Consider the following 20,865-nt stretch of genomic DNA (forward strand, 5'->3'; position numbering starts at 1 on the left):
TTTCTCTTGCTGCTAACTTTGCCACTGACAAAAAATCGTGTTCCAAGCAGAGCGGACAGAGGATGGAACACACACACACAAAGCAGAGGCTGAACAGCAAATGGAACATGAAACATTTTACAGTGGGAATTGCAATGAAGCCACAACTCCAACAGCAACCTCTGCAGAGTGCCGAACACCGTCACAGAAACAGATAGTGAAGGCGAGGGGGGAGGGGGGGGGGGGGCAATGGTACTGCAATGGTATTGTAAACTTGTTGTTAGATCTCAACAGCATGCATGCACTTTAGTAAATTAGCAGCGTTTACAAAGGCGGACAGAGTGCTGAAGTTTCGCTTCCTGGATATTTTGAGAAGTAGTAGTGAGGGGGGGGGGGGGGGGGAGGAGGGGGGTGGTCTCGCTGCCTCTTCTGCCCTCCCCGGAGCACTGACGTCTCCTGTACAGAGCACATGTGTTGGTAGTTAAATCAGCCAGCCTCCTGCTATTTCCCAGTGTGTCCCTGTGTCAGACTGGAGGAGCCACAACACGTGCGTGCTTGGTGCGGGGCTTGTGTCCAACACTCGCACCCAACACAGGGGAATGAATGGGCTGAGTTTTGTTTAGGAGCTGCGGCAGAACGCTAGCGAGCGGCGGAAACATGCCCGTGAAGTTGACCAGCAAGATGTCTATTTGTCCCTCTCCCTGTAACTCTGCTACAGTTGTGTGATGTTTCTTTCCCCCATCAGCTGATTGAAGACAGATTACAGGGAGAGGCAGACAGGGTGGTTTCCCAGTGCTAACACAATGGACCTGACTGTCCTGAATGTGTCTCGCAATGACTCTGGGACAGGGAACGACACGGAACCTCTGGACACCAAGTTCCTGCAGCCCAAGTGGCAGATTGCCCTGTGGGCTCTCGCCTATTCCCTGATCGTGGCGGTGGCTGTATGCGGGAACCTGGTGGTCATGTGGATTATCCTGGCCCACAAGAGGATGAGGACAGTGACCAACTACTTCTTGGTCAACCTGGCTTTCGCCGAGGTCTCCATGGCCGCCTTTAATACGGTCATCAACTTCGTCTACGCCATCCACAACGAGTGGTATTTCGGCCTGGGCTACTGCCGCTTCCACAACTTTTTCCCCATCACTGCCATGTTCGCCAGCATTTACTCAATGACAGCCATAGCCCTGGACAGGTGAGCTTCTAAACATTTTCCTTCCAGCCTGACTTTTAACAGTCCCCACAAACCCCTCTCACATCTCTCTCCGTCTCGCTTTCGCTCTTTTCCTCCCTGTGTCTTTCTCCAATTTTATCGCCTACCATCTCTCACCATAATGTCTCTGTGTCTCCCTGTCTTTCTGTATCAGCTTGTCTCTCTGTGTCTGTCTTTCTGTGAGTCCCCGTGTCCCCCTGCCTCTTTCTCTCTTTCCCTATATCCCTCTCTGTCTCTGTGTCTCGCCGTCTTTCTGTATCTCTCTGTCTCTCTGTCCCTACCTGTGTGTGTGTGTGTGTGCCTACAAGTCTATGTTTTTCTCTCTGTCGCTCCGTGTCTCCCCGTCTTCCTGTATCACCCAGTCTCTGTGTATGTTTTTTCTGTGAGTCCCTGTATCCCGGTCTCTCCCTGTATTTCTCTCTGTCTCTACACGTCTTGCTGTATCTCCCTGTCTCTCTTGTGTCCTTGTATCCCCCTGTCTTTCTCTCTGTGTCTCCTCGTCTTTCTGTATCTCTCTATCTCTGTCTCTGTGTGTCCCTATATCCCCTCTCTCTGTGTCTCCCTGTCTTTCTTGTGTGTCTCTCTCCGTCTTTCTGCATCACTCTATGGCTCTGTGGTCTCCCTGTCTCTCTGTCTCTGTCCCCCCGATTTTCTGTATCTCCTTGCCTCCCTGCCTTTCTCTCTTTCTGCCTGCCTTTCTCTCTGTTTTTCTGTGTCTGTATCTCTCTCTGCCCCTGTGTGTCTCCCTATCTCTCCCTGTTTCTTCCGTGTTTCTCTGTCGCTCTCTCTTCCCATCTATCTGTGCCTCCCTGTTTTACTCCCTCTCTCTGTGTCTTCCTGTCTTTTTCTCTCCCTGTCTTTCTTTTTCTTTCTGCCTTTCTCTGTATCTTTGTCTTTCTCTCTGTCCCTCTGTCTCACTGTCTTTCTCTGTCTTTCTGTGACTCTGTCTTTCTCCCTGTCTCCCTGTCTTTCTCTCTGCCCCTTTGTATCTCACTGTCTTTCTCTGTCTTTCTGTGTCTCTGTCTATCTCCCTGTCTCTCTGTCTTTCTCCCTGTCTCTCTGTCCCTCTATGTCTCACTGTCTTTCTCTCTGTCTTTCTCTCTGTCCCTCTGTGTCTCACTGTCTTTCTCTGTCTTTCTGTGTTTCTCTGTCTAGCTCCCTGTCTCTTTGTCTTTCTCTCTGTCCCTCTGCATTTTCCTTTACTCTGAGATGATGCCCTCTGATCTTAGGGGAAACATCCTTTCAGCATTTACCCTGTCAAGCCCCTTAAGAATTCTATGAGTTTCAATGAGATCACCTCTCATTCTTCTAAATTCCAATGAATAGAGTCCCAACCTGTTTAATCTTTGCCCATTAGACAATCTCTCCATACCAGGATCATCCTTGTGATCCTTTTCTGAACTGTGTTCAATGAAATAATATCTTTCCTTAAATAAGGAGACCAAAACTGCATGCTCGATGTGGTCTCGCCAGTGCCTTGTAGAGTTGCAGCAATACTTTTATATTCCAACCCCCTTGAAATAAGGACACAATTCCATTAGGCTTCTGATCACTTGCTGTAGCTGGGTGCTAGCTTTCTGTGTTTCATGCACAAGTACTCTGTAATTTTTCTCCATTTAAATAATACCATTCTTTTGTTCTCCCTTCCAAAGTGAACAACCTCACATTCCCACATTGTTCTCCATTATACTGTTTGCCTACTTACTTAACCTATTCACTTTGTAAACTGTTTGTATCGCTCTCGCAATCTGCCTTTCTACCTATTTTTGTGTCATCTGCAAATTTGGCTACAATATATTTGTTTCCTTCCTCCAGGTCCCGGGTTCACTTGGGCCACTGTCTATGCGGAGTGTGCATGTTCTCTTCATGTCTGTATGGTTTTCCACTGGGTGCTCTGGTTTCCTCCCACAGTCCAAAAGACATGTTGGTTAGGTGCAGTGGTCATGTTAAATTCCCCCTCAGTGTACCCGAACAGGCGCCGGAGTGTGTGACTAGGGGATTTCCATAGTGACTTCATTGTCACTTGAACCTCACTTCACTTAATGTAAGCCTACTTGTGACACTAATAAATAAACTTAACTTAAACTTAACTTAAACATTTTTCCAACAATAGATGTTAGGCTAATTGGCCTATAGTTACCCACTTTTTGCCTCCCTCCCTTTATGAATAGGGGTGTCACATGGGCAGTTTTCCAATCCTCCAGTACATTTCCAGAATCCAAAGATTTTTGGAAAATTATAACTAATGCATCCACTATCTCTGTAGCTCTTTTAGGATCCTAGGATTGGTAGGAAGTCTCACAACACCAGGTTGAAGTCCAACAGGTTTATTTGGTATCACGAGCTTTCGGAGTTCTGCTGCTTCATCAGGTGAGTCTGATGAAAGAGCAGCACTCTGAAAGCTTGTGATACCAAATAAACCTGTTGGACTTTAACCTGTTGTTGTGAGACTTCTTACTGTGTCCACCCCAGTCCAATGCTGGCATCTCCATATCAAGGATCCAAGGATGCAGGCCATCACAGCCTGGGGACTTAATTGCCTTTAGTCCCATTAGTTTGTCTAATACTACTTCTCTGTCTTACTCTGTCCCTCTGTGTCTCTCTGTCTTTGTCTTTCTCTGTCTTTCTGAGTCTCTTGGAGTCTCTCTCTCTTTGTCTCTCTGTGTCTTTCTGTCTTTCCCTCTCTCCGTCTTTCTGTCTGTGTATTCCTGCCCTTCTATGTCTCTTTGACTTTGTCTCTATGTTCCCCTGTCTTACTCTGTCCCTAAATATCTCATGATGTGGAAGAAAAACATTTGCTGTTTATGAGCAGATCTCCCACTCACCTGACGAAGGAGCAGCGCTCCGAAAGCTAGTGGTGTTTGCTACCAAATAAACCTGTTGGACTTTAACCTGGTGTTGTTAGACTCCTTACCGAAATATCTCCCCACCTTACTCTGACGCTCTGTATCCCTGTCTTACTCTGTCTTTCTCTTTCTCTCTTTCTTTCTGTGTCTCCCTGTCTCTCTCTCTGTGCCTTTCTGCATCTTCCTCTGCCACTGAAACTGCGCCCAATCTCAGCGTCAAACCCGCATCTTGTCCTTGTGTGCCGCGGAGTTGCAGAGCCAGGGATACATTTCTGAACCTCACACTTCACCGTCTCAAACGGGGACTGGCAAATTGGGCTCTCACCACATTCCTAACAGAGACGCGGTGAAATGTAGCAACCAGGCGGCTCCAGGAAGGACGAGAAGTGGGTGAGGTTAGGATTGATCTCCGCTAATCTTCCCTCTGTCATGAAACTGTGCTTCACCCTTCTCAGTCACCGGCCATGCCTGATGTACTCTCCCAGGAACAACTGGGCACCGATGAGCGGGGGGGGGGGGGGGGGGGGCGCGGGTTGCAGTGGCAGGTCGACACACTGCCTATGTGCAGTGCCCCACACAATCCCTTCCTTCAGTAAATGGGGGGCATGACAATCACAAAACTGTTCAGCCTGTAATCCCCAAAACCGAACAACCGTTCAATCCTCACTGCTTGCAGGCGAATCAATCTCTCTCACAAACACACGCCACACAGACACACAACCGGGATGCTAAACTCGCCAGTGAGTTTGTCAGAAATGTTCAAAGCTGAAAGCCTACAAAAAAAACAGGAAAAAAAATGCTTGGGCTGTAACCGGGAGAGAAATTTCCCTAACATTTCCGGCGAAATCCTCCAGACCATTCCTGACAGTAACATCGCTCTGTGTGTTTTTAGAAAGAAGATTAAAGAGAAATTGGAAATGTGTTATTTCCCCACTCTGTGATAACAGTGCGTGACTTGCTCGCCAGCCCTTAATGCTCAGTCTTCCAAAGGAAGCCAATATTGATTACTTTTCAAAGGTGTAGTTAGTACCGTTCTCAATGAATTCCTTACTCAGTTATTTCCTCCTTCGCTGAAATTTGAATTAAAACCTTTGGGTAACAGTCGCCACTTAGGCTTTTATTCTTGATGTGGAGATGCCGGCGTTGGATTGGGGTGGGCACAGTAAGAAGTCTCACAACACCAAGTTAAAGTCCAACAGGTTTATAAACCTGCTGGACTTTAACCTGGTGTTGTGAGGCTTTTATTCTTGGAGAAGGTGTTTAGCATTGGACAATTATCTTTCACATTTTTTTATTTGTTAGCGAAATAAACACGTTCCCCCGAAATTGGGGGAACTGGGAAGGAGGTGGGGGGGGGGGGGGTGGGTGGAACTGATATAAGACCATAAGACCATAAGGCATAGGAGCAGAATTAGGCCACTCGGCCCATCAAGTCTCCTCCGCCATTCAATCACGGCTGATCTTTTTTCTCATCCCCATTCTCCTGCCTTCTCCCCATAACCCCTGATCCCCTTATCTGTTGGTCTTTTCAGTAACTTGGTTAAAGCGTTAGGAAACATTCATGAGGGTTGGCAGAGGTTTAACCTCAGTCAGAGATCGAGCTGTCACCCCAGGCAATCCAGACCACAGTGTTTCGAAAACTTAACCCGGCCAAAGGTTTTCTTTTGAGGAGAGGATCCTCTCGCAATCGATTCAACAAGCTTTATCAAACGTCGGGAAGAACCATGATATTTCTGCAAATGATTATACTTTCCGTTCTGCCTGAAAGTTATTATTGGGAAGCATTTTCCTTTCAGACTCCAAATGCCATTGGAACAGCCTTGGAGGATTCATTGAGATTGAGTCATTAACCGGGCCGTCTTCCGGGACCTACTCATCAGCACTGTGCAACATGTCTTCATCTCCCCCACACATTGTCAAACTCAATAACACTGCTCAGTCCCTTCCCACCCCATCCCACTATATCAGCAGTTAATATTCAAATAAAATATGCTGATAAACATTGGCGAAGAAAACGATTAAGAAATTATTTCCACATAGACAGGAAAAGTCTTTGGTTCTTTAAAGTGAGTCACCAATTTAAATTAGTCGAAAGTAAATTTAACATGGGTAGATGGGCGAACGTATTTGCTAAATAAGGCTATCGGTTTATATCTAAGTGTAGGCTCTCGGCAGCTGGGTTTACGGCGAACCATCCACTGCCTATCTGCATTCTGAGCATGTGCTCCAGGGAATCAGAAATGTCTGGAATATTCTCCCAGGCGGTAATTTTCGGGTATTTGTAAAATGTAGGCGCTTTAATGCTTTCCCCTACAAAACAAGAAGGCGAATATTTCAATGTGACAAGTGCCAGTAGAGATGTTGTTCTGTAATGGGAGAGTCAAGTTGCCACTCTGTTAGGCAAAAACAATGAAACTAAATTAAATAAACCTCGGGATAAAGCAGGATGGGCAGCCCCTTAAAGAGGAAACGCCCGAAACAAAACCAAAGCAGAAATGAAACTTAAAACCAAAAGGCGATTAAAAGGGTCAATAATACACTCCAGTCCCTATGGAGCCCAACGGACATGGAAGGCCTCAATGTTGCCCATAGAGACTGCATGCTCCCTCTCCAGGGACACCCGGCTGCAAATGTAGCCATGGTATATTGGCAGACAGATCAGAGGGTAGACAGTCAGGTCGGAGAGCAGACAGTCAAGCCAGGGAGATGGGTTTCAATGAACAATTAGCCCCTTAAGGAACTATTGATAAGGCTGCAGGATAGGCATGTGCCTGTAAAAAGGAAAGATAGGAAAGGTAGGATTCGAGAGCCGTAGATAACCAGGGAAATTGAGGATCTGATTAAAATGAAAAGGGAGGCGTACGTTAAGTCCAGGCAACAGAAAACAGATGGAGCTCTGGAGGAATACAGAGAGAGTAGGAAAGAACTCAAACGGGGAGTTATAAGGGCAAAAAGAGGTCACGAGATGTTCTTGGCAGGCAGGATTAAGGAGAATCCTAAGGCATTCTATTCATACGTTAGGAACAAAAGGGTTGTCAGGGAGAAAATCGGACCTCTCAGGGACAAAGGAGGGGAATTATGCTCAGAACCCAAGGGAATAGGGGAGATCCTAAATGAATACTTTGCATCGGTATTCACGAAGGAGAGGGGCGTGTTAACCGGGAGTGTCTCGGAGGGAGGTGTTGACCCGTTAGAGAAAATCTCCATTACAAGAGAGGAAGTGTTAGGTTTTTTAGGGAACATTAAAACTGACAAAGCCCCAGGGCCTGATGGCATCTATCCTTGACTGCTCAGGGAGACGAGAGATGAAATTGCTGGGCCTCTGACGGAAATCTTTGTCGCTTCTTTGGACACGGGTGAGGTCCCTGAGGATTGGAGGATAGCGAATGTGGTCCCGTTGTTTAAGAAGGGTAGCAGAGATAACCCAGGAATTATAGGCCGGTGAGCTTGACGTCCGTGGTAGGGAAGTTGTTGGAGAGGATTCTTAGAGACAGGATGTATGTGCATTTAGAACGGAACAATCTCATTAGTGACAGACAGCATGGTTTTGTAAGAGGGAGGTCGTGCCTTACAAATTTGGTGGAGTTTTTTGAGGAAGTGACAAAAACGGTTGATGAAAGAAGGGCCATGGGTGTCGTCTATATGGATTTCAGTAAGGCATTTGACAAAGTCCCACATGGCAGGTTGGTTAAGAAGGTTAAGGCACATGGGATACAAGGAGAAGTGGCTAGATGGGTGGAGAACTGGCTTGGCCATAGGAGACAGAGGGTAGTGGTCGAAGGGTCTTTTTCCGGCTGGAGGTCTGTGACCAGTGGTGTTCCGCAGGGCTCTGTACTGGGACCTCTGCTATTTGTGATATATAAAAATGATTTGGAAGAAGATGTAACTGGTGTAATCAGCAAGTTTGCGGATGATACGAAGATGGCTGGACTTGCGGATAGCGAAGAGCATTGTCGGGCAATACAGCAGGATATAGATAGGCTGGAAAATTGGGCGGAGAGGTGGCAGATGGAGTTTAATCCGGATAAATGCGAAGTGATGCATTTTGGAGGAAATAATGTAGGGAGGAGTTATACAATAAATGGCAGAGTCATCAGGAGTATAGAAACACAGAGGGACCTAGGTGTGCAAGTCCACAAATCCTTGAAGGTGGCAACACAGGTGGAGAAGGTGGTGAAGAAGGTATATGGTATGCTTGCCTTAATAGGATGGGGTATAGAGTATAAAAGCTGGAGTCTGATGATGCAGCTGTATAGAACGCTGGTTAGGCCACATTTGGAGTACTGCGTCCAGTTCTGGTCGCCGCACTACCAGAAGGACGTGGAGGCGTTAGAGAGAGTGCAGAGAAGGTTTACCAGGATGTAAACCTTCTCTGTATGGAGATGTATGGAGATGTATGGAGGGTCTTAGCTATGAGGAGAGATTGGGTAAACTGGGGTTGTTCTCCCTGGAAAGACGGAGATGAGGGGAAATCTAATAGAGGTGTACAAGATTATGAAGGGGATAGATAGGGTGAACGGTGGGAAGCTTTTTCCCAGATCAGAAGTGACGTTCACGAGGGGTCACGGGCTCAAGGTGAGAGGGGCGAAGTATAACTCAGATATTAGAGGGATGTTTTTTACACAGAGGCTTCCTTAAGAACAACAACTAGGATTGATACCATATTTCTTAGCCAGTAAAACATGGAACATTGTCAGACTTATGTTGATTCCAAGCCAAAATGGAAATACTAGGACAGGCGAAGATCAACTTTGTCCGGGGCCTATGCTTAAAGGAGGGAGCGTTGGAAAAGCAGGGAGATTTAAGGAAGGAATTCCAGAGCTCAGGACTGAGAAGGTACAGCTCCCAATGGTGGCGTGAAGGAAAGAGTGAATAGACAAGAGGACCGTGTTGAAGCAAGACCACATTCTGCGAAGCTTGATTTGATTTGTTATTGTCACATGTATTGGGAGACAGTGAAAAGTATTGTTTCTTACATACTATACAGACAAAACATACCGTTCATAGAGTACATAGGGGAGAAGGAAGGGAGAGGGTGCAGATTGTAGTGTTATAGTCATAGCTGGGGTGTAGAGAAAGACCAACTTAATATCTGGTAGGTCCATTCAAAAGTCTGATGGCAGCAGGGAATAAGCTGTTCTTGAGTCGGTTGGTACGTGACCTCAGACCTTTGTATCTTTTTCCCAACGGAAGAAGGTGGAAGAGAGAATGTCCGGGATGCATGGGGTCCTTAATTATGCTGGCTGCTTTTCCGAGGCAGCAGCAAGTGTAGATAGAGTCAATGGATGGAAACTGGTTTGCGTGATGGACTGGGTTTCATTCACCACCCTTTGTAGTTTTCTTGCAGTCTTGGTCAGAGCAGGAGCCATAACAAGCTGTGATACATCAGGAAAGGATGCTTTCTATGGTGCATCTGTGGGCCTGAGGAGGTTGCAGAGAGTGAGTGGAGCAAGGCCATGGAGGGGTTTGAACACAGGGATGTGAATTTTGAAAACGGAGGCGATGTCGGTCAACTGGGAACACAGGGGGTGATGGTTGGGGTTAACATATTATTGGCTAGCAGTGTTTTCAATTTAGCGCAAATTCTAGATGGCGAAAGTCGTGGAACAAATGCAAACATTGCAATTCTTATTCAACTTGGCCGAACAGCAAAGGATCCCACTAACCAAACGGCAGGCAAATCCAGGAACTGAGGGATATAGGTGTTTTTGATATTTCTATCGCATCTGCAAGGTAGTTTAGATTGGCTGGAGCAACATTTATCAGGGTAAAACAACACTCAATCGCGTTCCCTTTTGAACATAAAAGTGGTTAGGAAACAAGTGTGACAGCAGAGCTTTTGGACTTTGGTGGTTGTGTTAGCAATTCGTATCTCCCTGGATCTGATTTTAGATTAAGGAACGCAGTCACATTACAGGATGCAGCCTGTGATTCCACAGAGAGCTGCTGAGAGCTGGTGAGACATTAATGGGGCGGGGGGCAGAATGGGACTTCACTCCCGGCTCATGTCCTTGTGGTCAGTAATAAGAGTAGAAAGAAGATCTCTGCCCGCCCGCTGAGAATGGCGTGTGGTGTGGGATGACTGAAAGAGAGATCAAATAGAAGAATGCAAATCACTTGAAACTTCCTGCATATGTTTAAAAAAGCAATTAATTTTCCCCTTGAAATTAGCGGGATGTTAGCGCTGGAGATACTGCTCAGTCATGGGTATAGTAGCTGCAGTCCATCACATTGCAATCTTCCATTTTAATCGCTGAGTTATTTTAGCCGGATAGTTCTGTTTCACGACTGCATTGTTCCAGCGTTTGCTTGCCCCTTATAGTTTTGACACTGCTGTACTTTATTGCTTGCGCCTGTGCCCTCTTTCGCCAGCTGTGGTAATAACATGAGTGACTGAGCTAAAGAAGCTGCCTGTGATTCTGAGAATCCGCCTTAGACAATAAAGGATGGTGTCAGGCCAGCCGTGTTCAACGTGTCCTGTGATGTTAATAGTTTCCTGAGGAATGTGCTATTCCGAAACTGCTCAGTGCCCCTCTATGTCTGAGGCCTCTGCGATTACTTCTGTAATGGTCATCTGTTAGCAGTATCAAAGATGAGGCAAGAGATTTTGTAGCCTCTAATTACAATTGCAGCAGCCACAGCAGTCTTGTGATGCGCTCCCAGAACCACAATCTAATTCTAAAACATTTTGATAACTCGATGAAAGGTCCCAAAGACACAATCAAACCAAATTTGACACAGGTCACATGGAGAGATATTAGGACGGTGGCACAGCCGTTAGCACTGCTGCCTCACAGCGCCAGGGACCCGGGTTCAATTCCAACCTTGGGGTCACTGTCTGTGTGGAGTTTGCACATTCTCCCCGTATCTGCAGTTTCCTTCCGGTGCTCCGGTTTCCTTCCACACCCAAAAGATGTGCAGGTTACGTGGATTGGGCATGCTAAATTGCCCTTTAGTGTCCCAAAGTTAAGGGGATTCACGGGGTAAAACATGGGGTACTGATAGAGCCTGGGTAAGATAAAAAGGTGGGTCGGTGCAGACTTGATGGACCAAATAGTCGCCTTCTGCACTGTAGGAATTCTATAATTCTACATGACTGTAGCTTTGTGAAGGGGTGCTATAAAAGATGGTTCATTTCCAGCCTTGGGTCACTGTCTGTGTGGAGTTTGCACCTTCTCCCCATGTCTGCGTGGGTTTCCTCTGGGTGCTCCGGTTTCCTCCCACACTCCAAAGATGTGGGTTAGGCGGATTGGCCGTGCTAAATTGCCCCTTCGTGTCAGGGGAATTATCAAGGTAAATACATGGATTATGAGGGTAAACACATGGGGTTATGTGGATAGGGCTTGGGTGGAATTGTTGTCGGTGCAGACTCGATGGGCCAAGTAGCCTCCTCCTGTACTGTAGGCATTCAATGAGAGGAGGGAAAGTTTAATGAGGGGATTATAGAGGTTAGTAGCCAATATAGCTGATGACTGAGGGTGTGTGCAAGTAATGCAGCGATCTCCAAGGGTTGTAAGGCTGGGGAGGTTGCAGAGATAGGAAGGACCGACCGCTTTGTCTGTGGGGCCTTAACTTTGGAGCCTAATCTTGTTCCATTATGTTGTTCCTCATTCACTATCAGATGTGCTGTAGCCAACTACTCAATCATCCCTTCCTCTGGTTTAAATGTGGGGTCGAATGCATATCCACTGCAGTTTAACATTCTCTTAACGATCTATACCATCTGACATCTCAGCAAGAACTCCTCACTTTCACTAGCAATCATCATTCTGCCAGACCTTCAGCAACAGTAACTGCAGCCTTATTCTGTGCTGCCTCTCCTCAGTATGAAATAATGGATAGAAGATATCAGTATCCGGGCTGTTAGATGATACGTGTGCCTATGCTGACTGGGTGATGTAGCTACTCTCTGAATACCATTTTCAGAGACTCTCAGAGTCCACACTCTGAGATTCTACTCGTACTGAAGTACACCCTCCCATTTTTGTATTGTTTTCCTTTCAAGAAGCTATGAAGCGCGTGCGTGTGTGTGTGCATAAAAATGAGGCTATCCTGGAATATACGATTCCAGGTAAAAGTAAAGTAAATTTATCAGTCACAAGTAGGCTTACATTCACACTGCAATGAAGTTACGGTGAAAATCCCCTAGTCGCCACACTCTGGCACCTGTTTGGGTAAACTGAGGGAGAATTTAACATGGCCAATGTACCTAACCTACACATCTTTCAGACTGTGGGAGGAAACCAGAGCACCCGGAGGAAACCCACGCAGACACGGGGAGAATATGCAAACTCCACACAGACAGTGACCCAAGATGGGAATCGAAACCGGGTCCCTGGCTTTGTGAGGCAGCAGTGCTAACCACTGTGCCACCGTGATGGCACAAATCAGATGTTCCACAAGCACTCTATAACTTCCCACTTCCTTAATCACTGAGAAATCCTTCCTCCAGTAACCTATCATTCCCTCTGAGTGGACACTTGGTCTCCTATCTTGGGTCATTAAGCATAAAATGGGAAGTCAGGCAGGATGAGTGTATTCCTTTCCAATGGTTCATTCTCTCCAGTATGTTGAATGGAATTTGAAGCAAACACCTTGCGAGTTTGAGCCCCATGTTTCTATATGGAAGCTATGTTTCCCTGTCCATAAATACAACAGGTCAAATCTGGAATCCTCCCATCCCCTCCCCCGGCTAGGACATGTCTTTCCTATCGGCATTTTACAAATGCCACTTCATTCAGTCATCTACCTGAGGATTACTTTTTCATTCATTGAATCTCTAACAAACTTACAGGCATCGACTTCATCTGCACACCAGAAAAAAAGGTGCAGCCTTTGCCTCACTTTGGCGCTCATCCGAGTCGGAATTCTCCGACCTCGCTGGTCTAAAAGCTGGAAATTCCCATCCGACCGACAATGGCGTTTCACATTCTCCGCAACCCGCCCGCTAAAATTCCAGTGGCAGGCGGGATGGTAGAATTCCGTGTCTGTCCGAATTTCACCCCCAAATGTCTGTTACACCACTTGTGAAGCGTGTTGTTGGATAACAACTGGACAGTAGATTCATCTTAAATTTGAAACGTTTAACTCTGTTTCTCTCTCCACAGATGCTGCCCGACCTGCTGAGTTTCCACCCAGCAGTCCTTATCTCTCATTTTCAGCATCCGCCGTATTTTATTTTTTATTTCAGTGGGTGGGAGAGGTTTACCTTTCATATGCTTGTCTAAAGGACAGTTAGCAACCCAGGAAGCGTGCAGGAAACATCTGTACAGGTGTAGCGTGACTGCTGAGCCCCTGAGCCTACTCAGAAAAATTTGTATTGCAAAGCCTGGTTGCTGGCAGCGAATGTGCCCTTGTTTTGTCGCATCTGTCGTGTGGGTGGACACGGGACAATTAACGCTTTATTCTGATTAAGTGGAGAACATAATTTCCTTAGCATTGTAGCCAGAAGCAGAAGTGAATTCAGGAGGGGGATTTAGTTACTTGCGTTCAGACATGACCAGAATAGGTTCGGCATACCTACACATTGATGCCCTTAGGGGGTGAGACGGAGCCTTTGCATGGGAACTGAAGCTTAGTGATGACTTTGATGAAATGAGTCCAAAAACATTTTTGTGTGTTGTCGAAATCTTTGTGTCGCAGCCCATTCAGGAATAGAGATAGCAATTACAGGAAACACTCAACAAAGTGATAAATTATACACAGACTCGATTAGATTTGTCAAGCACACTCACATTTTGAAATGTATTTGACAGTGGTTCACATTTGGTATGTCAGCTATTTAAACTGGGACTGCAATTTGTCTCCTTTCGGGATTCTGTACAATTAGATGGTGTCTCATAGCGTAAAATTCAGATAAATAGAAAGAAAAACGTGCATATATATATATATCAGCTCTCACAACCTCAGAACTCTCCAAAGTCCTTCACAGGCAATGAAGCACTTTTGAAGTTTAGGCGCCATTGTAATATCGGAGTCACAGCAACCAAATTGAACCAAGCAAGATCCCAGGAACAGTCATCTGAAAATAACCAGATTAGTCTGTCCTTAGGTGTTAGTTGAGAAATAAATATTGCCCAGGAGACTTGGGAGAGCTTCCACGTTCCACTTTGAATAATCCCAAGGGATCTTTTACACCCAGCTGAGAGAGAGACGTGGGATTTTGCAGCTGCGATCGTCCTGAAACCGTAAAATCCTGCCCGAGGTCAATGGACCTTCCCATTTTCCGTTCCTTACCCGCTCGGGTTTCCCGTGGTGGGTGGGGCGGCAAAATTCCAGCCAATGTTGCAATCACAAAATGGCATCCCTGACAATGCAGCACTCCACCAGTACTGCAACTGAGTGTCAGCTTAGATTGTGTGTTGGAGTCTTCGAAATGGCACTTGAACCTTCTGACCCAGAAGTGAGAGTACCAGCAACATGTCATGGGTGACAACTAAGCTCCATTTCTTAGAGCCAACACGTTGGAAGTTGGCTTTGTCTAGCTTTTGTTCACACATGCCCGAAAACTGCCCAACTCTAACTAGTCCTGGGCTCAACCAATTCCAAAATCATTAGCAACACTACTCTGATTTGAATGCTGTTGGCTGAACTGCTACTTGATGCAGGGATAGTAGTTTTTTCACAGATTCAGGCTAAAACAAGTCATTGCACTGAAGTGCTAAATCATTAAACGTGCACTGCTTCTACACATAATACAACTTGTTGTCTTTGTGCGAGGCTGTTTAAACAACATTATTCCTGCCTGGGGCATGTATGACTGTAACTCAGAGTGGATTATGGCCTGTCACACCTTCTCATTCAAATCAAATGAAAGCACACAGAGAAATCTCAGACCAGTTTAAAATGATAAAAGGCCATTCTGCCAATTGGAGTGCAACTCACAATTCTCCCGTCCGACTTCGATGTATGTTCTGCTTGAGTCTTGATCTCTTTTGTCCTCCTGATTGAGTCTTTCATCCCTCCTATCTTCTACAGGGGTTAATCTTTTTTCCCACACCCCAAAAATTAAATAATCCTCCATCGCACTATCAGGATTTGCCAGGAAAGTGGCCACTTAAGCGAGAGGAAGGGAGAAAATTGCTTCATCTTTAATGCTCAATTAAATTAACCTAATAAATAAAACTTGTCTCAGCCTTGCTTTGAGTACTAATCAAATAAATTCTGATTTCTGAGCGCTGATTACCATTGTTCAGTAATTGTATTCTGCAAGTGTCCACAAGCTGTCTGAAGCACTGGGGTCTCTGGCTTCAAAGAGGTTTAGCTTTGCTTATTAAAAAGCATCATAAATAGTGCAGCACTTCACTTGATAATCTCATCACACTCATTGCAAGCCAATTTTATACCAGACTCGATTTGCATGCAAATGTATCCAGAAGTGGCGGTTTGAGGCAGATGATCAAGCTCATTAATATATGTCAGCAGAAAAAAAAATTGCTCCTTGAATAGTTAATTCAATCCTTGCTCGCCAGGAGAACTGCAGGGTTTCATCAGAGAACATGATGGATTACAGACCATAGGGTGCACCCTTGGCCTTAAGGAGGTTCTGTGAGACTTGTAATTGATCTGAGGACTGCTCCATGTGTGTACAAGTGCCACAGGTAATTCACATCCCATTTCCTGCCTCTGTACAAGCATTAACTGTTGATGGAGGACCATCAACTCGGTGAAAGGCGGTCTTTGGGTCGCTCGAAATTTGTTAGTCTTCCAGCACCAAGTTGTAGTCAGCCGCATTCCAAGGTACAGGACTACAGGCTGAGGGATGCACTAAAGATTGCAGCAGCTGCTGCAAACAGTCAATAGAGGAGGGACGGCACGGTGGCACAGTGGTTAGCACTGCTGCCTCACAGCACCAGGGACCCTGGTTCAATTCCCGGCTTGGGTCACTGTCTGTGTGGAGTCTGAATGTTCTCCCCATGTCTGTGTGGGTTTCCTCCAGCTGCTCTGGTTTCCTCACACAGTCTGAAAGACATGCTGATTAGGTGCATTGTCCCGAACAGGCGCCGGAGTGTGGCGGCTAGGGGAATTTCACAGTAACTTCATTGCAGCGTTAATGTAAGCCTTACTTGTGACTAATAAATAAACTTTACTTTAAAGGGTCTGGGTGGGATTGTGGTCGGTACAGACTCGATGGGCCGAATGGTCTACTTCTGTACAGTAGGGCTTTTGTGATTCTATGATTCCATGTCACTATCTAGGGTCCCCCTGCCATAGTATACCAAGGGGCTGGAAACTGTGTCAAACCCATTTGTCCGTCTCGTTGGCCTGGAAGGTATATTTTGAACATCACATGAAATTGGAAGTTTATTGATGTGCAGCAGAGTGCCATATTCTATGGAAAGAATTTGAATTGTATTATACTTTCAGTGATGTCCAATTTGAACAGTTGTGAAGTTATGAAGAGAATATATTTGTGGAAAATGTTTTTTTCCACAAATATGTTCTCTTCATAACTTCACAACATCTTTCATCCCTCTCCTATTGGCATGGCTAGGATTGGGTCTTAGGAACTGTGGCATGTGGCATGGTTCTTTAAGGCTCTCAGAGCCTCAGATACAGGGCACCATACCTCCAGGCCCATTCATTTTCAGAGTGGAATTAAAGTCACCTCCTGTAGCCTTCTATGTGACAGAATGAAGGTCACCGGTATGTTCGCATTAGTGTAGTGATTGGCAGCCCAATACTCTAATTCCCTGCAGCACTCAAACAGGCATTGTTTGAAGAATGTAAATATGTTCCTCGCTTGCTCTCCTTAGGGATTCTGCAGCTGAAGAACTCTTTTGATTTAGTATTCACAACTTTTAAAACTGTGTACTTTGAAGGAATAGATTTTACTTATAGGCTAGTGAATGAAACTGAGTTAATAACAAGTGGACATGACAAGAGTCTTTGCAAGCCCTTCCATCGCTGAAGCCTATGGCATGCTGCATATTCTAACTGATTCCTGTTTCCTCTACTGCTTCAGCAACTGTAAGACAGGTGGTATGCAAGTGCAGGGCAGCATGGTGGCACAGTGGTTAGCACTGCTGCCTCACAGGGCCAGGGACCCGGGTTCGATTCCCGGCTTGGGTCACTGTCTGTGTGGAGTCTGCACGTTCTCCCCGTGTCTGCTTGGGCTTCCTCCGGATGCTCTGGTTTCCCCCCCACTGTCCGAAAGACGTGCTGGTTAGGTGCATTGGCCATGCTAAATTCTCCCTAGTGTACCTGCACAGGCGTTGGAGTGTGGCGACTAGGGGATTTTCACAGTAACTTCACTACAGTGTTAATGTAAGCCTACTTGTGATACTAATAAATAAACTTTTAAATTGTAGAGTCAGGAAGAAAAGCTTCTGCCAAGATTTCCATTTCTGTGCATTAACTCGTGAGTTGACATTACGCATGAACAAGGGATCTGTTGGCTACACAGATTCACCACAATGGTACCTGGGCTGAATTGTATTATGCACAGCCGAGGCTATTCTTGAGTTTTAGATGATTGAGAGGCGATCTGATAAATGTGTTTAAAATGATTAAAAGGATTTGATTGGGTCGATTGTAGGAAAGTAACCAGGGGGCATAATCTTAACAATATCAGCGATGGTTTCCATTCCTATAGTGCCTTTAATGTGGTAAAACCTCCCAAAGATTTTTCACAAGTATACTGTCAAATAAAATACTACCCAAAACTACGTCAGGAGATATTTGGGCAGATGACCAAAAGCTTGGTCAGAGAGGTAGGTTTTAAAGAGACTCCAAAGAGAGCCAAAGAGGCAGGAAGGTTCATGGAATGAATTCCAGAGATGAGGACCTTGGCAGCTGAAGGCACAGTTCAATAGTGCAGTGATTAAAATTGAGGATGTGCAAGACGGCCAGAATTGGAGGAGCACAGATATCACGAGGGTTGTGGCACTGGAGGGATGAAGGGATGAGATCATGAAGGGATTTGAAAACAATGAGGAGAATTTGAAGATCGAGGCTTTGCTGGAACGGGAGCCAGTGAACATCAGTGAGCAAAGTGTTGATGGATAAATGTGCATTGGTGAGAGTCAGAGAATTTTGGATGAGCTCAGAGTTATAGAGGGTGGAAATGGGATGACAGCAGTGTTAGAACGTAACCAGTAACAACTTTGTATCAGATGTAATGTGACCAATGGTAACAAGCTGTAAGGGTCAGCTGACCCATGGAACCAATTACAGGGCAGCAAGGTGGCACAGTGGTTAGCACTGCTGCCCCACAGTGCCAGCGACCCGGGTTGGATTCCTGGCTTGGGTCACTGTCTGTGTGGAGTCTGTACGTTCTCCCCATGGGTTTCCACCGGGTGCTCCGGTTTCCTCTCACAGTCAGAATGACAAGCAGGTTAGGTGCATTGGCCATGCTAAATTCTCCCTCAGTGTACCTGAACAGGTGCCAGAATGTGGCGACGAGGGGATTTTCACAGTAACTTCATTGCAGTGTTAGTTAAAGTTAAAGTTTTATCTATTAGTCACAAGTAGGGTTTGCAGTAACACTGCAATGAAGTTACTGTGAAATTCCCCGAGTCGCCACAGTCCGGCGCCTGTTCGGGTCAATGCACCTAACCAGCATGTCTTTCAGAATGTAGGAGGAAACCGGAGCACCCGGAGGAAACCCATGCAGACACGGGGAGAACGTACAGACTCCACGCAGACAGTGACCCAAGCGGGGAATCGAACCCAGGTCCCTGGTGCTGTGGAGCAGCAGTGCTAACCACTGTGCTACCATACCGCCTAATGAGAGCCTACTTGTGACACTAATAAACTTTATAAATAAACTTTGCATGTGCGCGCAGGGAATAAACACACACAAGAAAGAATAATCAGGAGCAAGCAGTGTCTGAGCTCACATGGGAAGTAGCAAAGGTTTGTGAGGCAAGCAAAAAGCATGAGAGAAGTGTCCAGATTTTGCAGATGGTCAGGGAATATTGAGAAACATTTAATGTGCAGCTTATCTGGCGTTCAGTATGCATCTCCTCAAATTGTTGAACACCAGCTGGTTGGATGGCTTTAAGAATGATTTCACAAGCAGTCCAAAGGCACACTCAGCCCATCGAAAGAGCTTCTGCATGGACTGTGTGGGAAGCTAACTGTGAGGCTCCAACAGAGGTCGCAGCGAATGATAAAGAACTTGGCATTTCAGGATCATCAATTCGTTTTCAGCCTTCTCTCCTCTTTACACATCAGTTTGACAGTGTTTGGGAGGGTGAGTGTTTGAGTTACAGATCCAGGTTTATGCACTGCGGTATAAGCTAACTGGCACTGATTGATCCCACACTTGGCCAGCCTTTGTGCACATTTGCTGGTACTTCGTGGCCCTTCTAGGCATAATCATCATTTTCTGAACATTCTGGTGAGCTGATTAAATTGACCCAGCAGGACAGGAGTTCTAATCAGTGTTGGGGAATAAGTTAGAAATTGCTGCTACCACAACATTTCCACTGCCACAGACATGAACTTTCCAAACCCTTCCAGCACCCCTCCATGATGTGGAGATGCCGGCGTTGGACTGGGGTAAACACAGTAAGAAGTTTAACAACACCAGGTTAAAGTCCAACAGGTTTATTTGGTAGCAAAAGCCACACAAGCTTTCGGAGCTCCAAGCCCCTTCTTCAGGTGAGCGGGAATTCTGTTCACAAACAGGGCATATAAAGACATATGCCCTGTTTGTGAACAGAATTCCCACTCTCCTGAAGAAGGGGCTTGGAGCTCCGAAAGCTTGTGTGGCTTTTGCGACCAAATAAACCTGTTGGACTTTAACCTGGTGTTGTTAAACTTCTTACTGTGAGCACCCCTCCAACACAAGTTTTCCCTTTCCTTGCTGTGCTTTCTGTTTTGTCAAAGCTACTGACTCTTGCTGCTGAAGTATGGATCCGTGGAATCTCAAACCCAAGGCACATTCATCATGCCTCACCTTTAGCACAGAAATAATCAGAATGCTTGTCAAGGATGCCACAACTGAGACTTATCTTTCTCAAACCTATTGTCCACGTGTGTATATACATGCATATACTTGTGCTCATATACAATTACACCAACATATGTACCAAAGATGTGCAGGTTAGGTGGATTGGCCTCAGTCTGCAATGTCGGGATTCTGTGGTACACAAACAGGGGTGGCACAGTGGCTAGCACTGCTGCCTGACAGCATCAGAGACCCGAGTTTGATTCCAGCCTTGGGTGACTTGGGAAGTTTAAGGGGGATTTGAGGAAAAACGTTTTTACTCAGAGGGTGGTGACGATCTGGAATGCGCTGCCTGGGAGGGTGGTGGAGGTGGGATGCCTCACATCCTTTGAAAAGAACTTGGATGAGTATTTGGCACATCATAACATTCAAGGCTATAGGCCAAGTGCAGGCAAGTGCGATTAGGTGGGCAGGTCAGGGCCTTTCATGATTTGGTGCAGACTCGATGGGCCGAAGGACCTCTTCTGCACTGTAGTATTCTGTGATTCTGTGATTCTGTGACTGTCTGTGCGGAGTCTGCACGTTCTCCGCATGTCTGTGTAGGTTTCCTCCGGGTGCTCTGATTTCCTCCCACAGTCCGAAAGATGTACAGGTTAGGGGCATTGGCCATGCTATATTGTCTCTTAGTGTCCAAAGATGTGTAGGTTAGGGGGATTAGCAGGGTAAATATGTGGGGTTACAGGGATAGGGCCGGGGATGGGGGGTGGGCCTGGGGAAGAGGCTTTGTCGGAAAGTCGGTGCAGACTCAATGGGCCTAATGGTCTCCTTCTGCATTGCAATCACACTTTTCCTCCTGATAAATTGTTGATGGAAATGTTAACCTGACATGTTTTTTACAGACATTGCCAGACTTATCACTATATATTTGCAAC

The 20,865-nt window shown here is 46.0% G+C and overlaps 1 protein-coding gene across 2 annotated transcripts in view; it reads left to right on the forward strand.

Annotated features, from left to right (window-relative positions):
- The first annotated feature begins 505 nt into the window (after positions 1–505).
- Positions 506–20,865, forward strand: part of LOC144509777 (substance-P receptor-like) — a 54,599-nt gene continuing 34,239 nt past the window's right edge. The window contains exon 1 of one of the 2 annotated variants that reach the window (XM_078238564.1): positions 506–1,174. In XM_078238564.1, coding sequence (XP_078094690.1) covers positions 783–1,174 — 392 coding nt within the window. In that variant the 5' untranslated portion in view covers positions 506–782. The remainder of the gene's footprint in view (positions 1,175–20,865) is intronic. The other variant, XM_078238565.1, reaches the window with a different exon arrangement.

The sequence above is a fragment of the Mustelus asterias genome, chromosome 22 (assembly GCF_964213995.1).
Source record: "Mustelus asterias chromosome 22, sMusAst1.hap1.1, whole genome shotgun sequence".
NCBI lineage: Eukaryota > Metazoa > Chordata > Chondrichthyes > Carcharhiniformes > Triakidae > Mustelus > Mustelus asterias.